The sequence below is a fragment of the Vombatus ursinus genome, unplaced genomic scaffold, assembly GCF_900497805.2.
Source record: "Vombatus ursinus unplaced genomic scaffold, bare-nosed wombat genome assembly UNPS02014839.1, whole genome shotgun sequence".
Classification (NCBI taxonomy): domain Eukaryota; kingdom Metazoa; phylum Chordata; class Mammalia; order Diprotodontia; family Vombatidae; genus Vombatus; species Vombatus ursinus.
In genome coordinates, this window is record NW_020954617.1 from 6,167,381 (window position 1) to 6,173,051 (window position 5,671).

The 5,671-nt window shown below is 40.0% G+C and overlaps 1 protein-coding gene across 1 annotated transcript in view; it reads left to right on the plus strand.

Annotated features, from left to right (window-relative positions):
- The window catches only part of STRIP2 (striatin interacting protein 2), a 75,611-nt gene that overhangs the window by 65,804 nt on the left and 4,136 nt on the right, over window positions 1-5,671 (plus strand). Inside the window, exon 19 of the mRNA XM_027840198.1 lies at window positions 2,445-2,549. Coding sequence (XP_027695999.1) covers window positions 2,445-2,549 — 105 coding nt within the window. The remainder of the gene's footprint in view (window positions 1-2,444; window positions 2,550-5,671) is intronic.

Below are 5,671 nucleotides of genomic sequence, written 5' to 3' on the forward strand. Positions count from 1 at the left end.
AGTTCAGTTGCCTTTTAGTGTAGTTTTTATTTCCGTTGTTGTGGTCATTGGGAATATTTTTCTCCTAGTCCTGGTCTTATAAATCTTCCCATGTTTCCCTGAATTCCTCATACTTATCATTTTTTTCAGCCCAATAATACTCCACTGTAATACTCATAGTCCATAATTTCTTCATTCCCTGTTATTAGTTATATAAATTTCCTTATTTGTTTCCAGGGAGTGGGTTTGTTTTTGTTTTTGCTTTTTTTGGAAGGATGAATTTTTTTTAAGCACCTAATATGAGCCAGGCACTGTGCTAAGCACTTTTATTATCTCATTTGATCCTCACAACAACCCTGTGAGGTAGGTACATCCTTCCCATTTTACAATTGAGGAAACTGAGCAGATAGGTTAAGTGACTTGCCCAGGGTCACACAGCTAGTAAATGTCTGAGGCTGGATTGGAACTCAGGTCTTTCTGATTCCAGATTCAATGCTCTATCCATTTGCAACCTAGCTGCCTTTTTTGCTACCACAAAAAGTATTGCTATAAATATTTTGGTGCATATGAAACCTTTGACTTCCTTGCCTAATACTGAGATCTCTGGGTGGAAATATGTTTAATATGATTGTACATGTATAGTCTATATTAGATTGCTTGCTGTCTTAGGGAGAGGTGATAGAAGGGAAAGAGGGAGGGAGAAAAAAATTGGAACTCAAAAATCTTATAAAGGTGAATGTTGAAAACTATCTTTACATGTAATTGGAAAAAATAAAATACTATTAAGTGGAAAAATTTTTAAAAAGAAAGAGGCCAAATGACCCTCCTTTATTAAAATGCTGGCATTATTAATTAAATAATTAAATTACCCAGAAAAAAAAGAAAGACCTTTAGAACATCATGGTGGTACATAGAGTGTTGGGCTTGTAGTCAGGAAGACTTCAGTTCAAATCCTTTCTTAGAGGCTTACTGGCTATATTACCCTGGACAAATAACTTGACCTCTCTGGGCTTCAGTTTCTTTACCTGTAACAAGAGGATGTTAAATCTGACAGTCTCTAAGGTATATTCCAACTTTATATCTATTGAGCCTATAAACCCTAAGTTAACCTGGTCATCAGGTCTGTCAGTGGTTTAATGATGTGTTTGGAATAAGTGCTAGAGCTGGGGTCAGAGGACTTGAGTTTGAATCTTGGCTTTGCTACTCATTAGTGTTACTCACTGACCTTGGACCAGTCACTTCATCTCTGAGCCTCTTCTGTAAAGTCAGAGAGTTGGGCAACTGGTCTCTAATGTCCATCCAAGCTTTAAATCCCATAATCCTATGATAGCCCATCCCGCAAAAGCCATTAATCAGAATGAGATAATGGATGGGAAAGTACTTTATAACCTGAAAAATCCTACGTAAATATAAGGGATCATTCTGATAATGATGATTAATATACCTCTGCAGTTCTATAATCACATAAGCCATATCTTATTCTGTCACTGCAAAATGTTTCTAAGAGTGGATACCTGTTTCTAATCCGAAATCCACCAGTTATCATTGGTTGGATGCTCGCAGACAGACATGAAGCCTAGAAGGGAAACGAACCATCTGGTGAGAATGGACCATCTGCCATTTTTTCCTCCTCTCTCTCCTGCTTGGGAACGGGGCAGTCTACCAGAGTGTGGGCAGATGAGATGAGGTGCTGAAGGGCTCAAGTTTCCTGAATATTAAATCAATCTAACACCGAGGACTCCAGCAGAGGGTAGATGAAAAAAAGTTTCAGAAAGAGACTAACTTTTTTTGTTTTACAAAGTTGCAAACATCTCATAGAAAAGTAGTGTTATATAGGGATGTCATCTTCTGTTTTCTGGTCCCCAAGCAAAAAGTCACAAAAGGAAACTTGCTCAAACATCAGCTCAGTAATTTCTTCTGCCTCCATTGTCTTTCTGGCTAATGGCCCTGTAGACATGGAATGCCTGGGCCCACTATGGTATTGGATGTAAATTGTATGCTGTTAGATTTGTAAGTCATTGAGCAGAAGAACAGGCACACCTCCTAAGCTGAGAGCTTCTTTCCAGACTTTCCATCTCTGCCTGAAAAGGAACCACTTTTACCATTGCTATTTAAAGAGTAAGCTAGGTGGTGCAGAGGACTGTTGGACCTGGAGTCAGGAAGACTCATCTTCCCGAGTTCCAATCTGGTCTCAGACACTTACTAGCTGTGTGACCCTGGGCAAGTCACCTGACTATTTGCCTCAGTTTCCTCATCTGCAAAATGAGCTGGAGAAGGAAATGGCAAACCACTCCAGTATCTTTTCCAAGAAAACTCCAAATGGGGTCTTGAAGAATCGGATGTGACTGAAAGTGCCTGAACAACAACAAATGATAGTACTAATTATGGAGCTGAAACAGATAGCTCTGGGGCTGCTGCAGCGATGATACATCCATGTGTACTTTGTATTTCTTCTTTTGTTATAGGAAGCTGGAGACAACAATCAGTTCTGCTGGAGGAACCTATTCTCCTGTATCAATTTACTCAGGCTGCTTAACAAACTGACCAAGTGGAAGCATTCCAGGACCATGGTGAGCTGGGGTCAATTCCAGGACAGGAGAAGTCTGCCCCACTGAAGAGGTCTATTATACCAATGATGATAATGACAGCAATAATAAAGGGCAGAAGAATGAGATAATAACAATAACAAAAATAACAAGATAATAGCAGGATGTGTACTTGTCCTCAGACTCTATCTGTAAAGCCCATTTAAAAAAAAAAAACCAAGATAGTAGCCGTAACAATGACACCAAACAAAAACTGATGTTAACGTAGGACTTTAATATTTGTAAAGGGCATCTGTATCATTTCATATACCTGTGAAGCAGGTGCTGTTATTATCCTGAGGAAACTGAGGCAAAGCGACTTGCCCAGCATCAAAGAGCCAATAAGGGTCCAAGTCATAATGTGAACATAGGCCTCTCCTGACTCAAAGGCCATTGTGTTCTTCTCCCACGCTGCACTGCCTCTCCTCCTCCTTTTCCTCCTCCTCAATAAACATTAATTGCTTACTGGGCAACTAAGTGGTGTAGCAGATAGAGTGCTGGGCCTAGAGTCAGAAAGACTCATCTTCCTGAGTTCAAATCTAGCCTCAGACACTTACTAGCTGTGTGAGCCTGGGCAAGTCACTTGACTCTGTTTGCCTCAGTTTCTTCATCTGTAAAATGAGCTGGAGAAGGAAGTGGCAAACCACTCCAGTATCTTTGTCAAGAAAACCTCAGATGGGGTCATGAAGAGTCTGACACAACTGAAAACGACTAAATAACTGAAAAAGAAAATGAAGGGGTTGGACAAGATGACCCCTAAGGTCCCTCCCAGCTCTGATTCTCATTTCTTGATGGCACAGTACACACAGTGGGAGAAATGCTGGATTTGGACTCAGAGGATCTGGGTTTGAATCCTGGCTCTGTTGCTCCCCACCTGGGTGACCTTGTACAGTTTATGTTACTGCTCTGGATCCTACCCTGTAAAATCAGGAAACTGTATTAGGTCACCTCAAAGGTCTCTCTCAGCTCTAAATCTATAATCCCATGAACCTTCTCCTGTCCAAGTAGATGTCCAGAGGGTCAGGAAGTGCTGACCTTTCCTCAGATAGTCTCTTGGTAGGAAAGTTTGCTCTTCCAGTTTAAAGGACACACTGGATATTGTTGCTGTGAGGACAGAGAAGGAGGTGCTGTTGGGGGATATTCCTATGCTATGAACAAACAAAAAGCTGGAAAGATGGCGATATCATTGAATGTCTTCTGACTGTTCCATTATCCTCAGCTACTACATCACTGTGCTGGTATTAATTGTGGGTTGGCCTGCTGAAAATTTCATGAGTAAAAATTCTGGTGGGCTGATGGGTTCAAAAAGATTCATTGTATCACAACCTGTTCCAGAGAACATGGAATTTAGCACTATGGTGGCCTTTCTTGGATTGCTGCCCAAGGTAATTTAGATGCAAATGTGCCAGAAATGGTCCCTCCTTATTAACCCCTGGGGTATATCCTAACATTGAAAGCTGAGCCAGTAGGACTAACTATCAGAAGAATATTAATTATTATTCTGTTAATTCAATGAATATTTATTAGAAATCCACTCTGTGTAAAGAGGGATGCTAGGATTCAGTTCTCCTGGGATCATAAAATCGTTCGGAGTTGGAAGGAATCTTAAAGGTCATGTAGTCTGTCTCTCTCATTTTTCTAGGTGAGAAAACTGAAGCTCAGAGAAATGATGTGATCGGCCCAATGTCACACAGGTCCTAATTAAAAACTAAAGCTATGGCTTTATGTTAAGAGGACCCGTGTTATATGTCTTTGTGTTGTTTGCATTTAACACTGATGTTACCACCATTTTACAGACAAGAAAATCACTTGTCAGAGATTTACTCATGATCATATAGGCTAGTAAATGTTAGAGCTAATAGTAAATAATAATATTAGTAATTATTACAATGATAGCTGAAATTATGTAATGCCTTAAGATTTGCAAAGGCTGTTGCATAGCCTATCTTGTTTTATAGAATGTTAAGTTCCTCATGGCAAGAGACTTTTATTTGTGTCCTTGTATCCCTAATATCCAGCTGAGTGCCCGCTCATAGTAGGTACTTAATAAATTCTTATTGGTTGATTAATTTGATCCTTACCTGTGAGGTAAGTGCTACAGATACTATCAACCTGTCCCTTCCCTTCTCCCCACCCCCCCATTTTATAGATGAGAAAACTGAAGCTAAGAGTAGTCAAGTGATTTGCTTATGGTCACACAACTAACTTCCTGAGTGTCAGAGGTGGGTAGGATTTGAACCTAGGTCTCTTGTTTCTAAATCACCTGAAACTTGAATCTAAATCACTTTTGAAACTTGAACCTCTGAAATAATACAGACACACTAAAAAAAGAATGGTGTGGCTAAATTTCCATCCTATTGCTTAGGATATAACCCAGTAGTGATCCACTAGTATCCACTTGGATTAACACCCAGGAGGTTTAGAAAGAACAGGTTCCTGTTAACCATGGACAGCTACCTTTTTCAATGGGCTATTTCTGAACTGTATCCTCAAACAGGCCATTTATAATGGCTCCCACTTTTCATGGTAGTACCTCAGAGATGCCTTCTTTTATTCGACAGTGAGGCCATCTGTTGAAATGTGAGCTGGCAGGCAGACCCCTTTCTTACTCTGAGTGGCAAAAGGAATCAGCGACTGATAATTGATGTCCACTAATGTAATGAGGTTCTACCCCATTTGTGGAAGATATATGTTAGAAGTTCTCTCAAAGAAATTGTTGTAGAGAAAAGAACCCCAGACTGAGGAGACTTTCAAGTTCAAGTCTCAACTCTGCCATTAACTTGATATGTGACATTGGGGCAAGTCACTTCTTGAGACCTCAGTTTTTCCATTTGCAGAATGAGAATCTTCAAATAGATGTTCACTTAGAGCCTTGTAAGATTTAGTCTATGATGTAATTGAAGTGAGAAAATGCCAGATATATTTGTGATAGGGGAGAAAATCCCTCCTTTAAGGCCTAAACTACAAGGTGTTTAGTAAAGATTTTAGTGCCTGCTGTATAAACAGACACTCCTTTAAACTAGAAAGTGTTAATAAGAGGCTAATACCTATTGCATGCGCGTGTGTGTGTGTGTGTGTGTGTGTGTGTGTGTGTGTGTGTGTGTGTG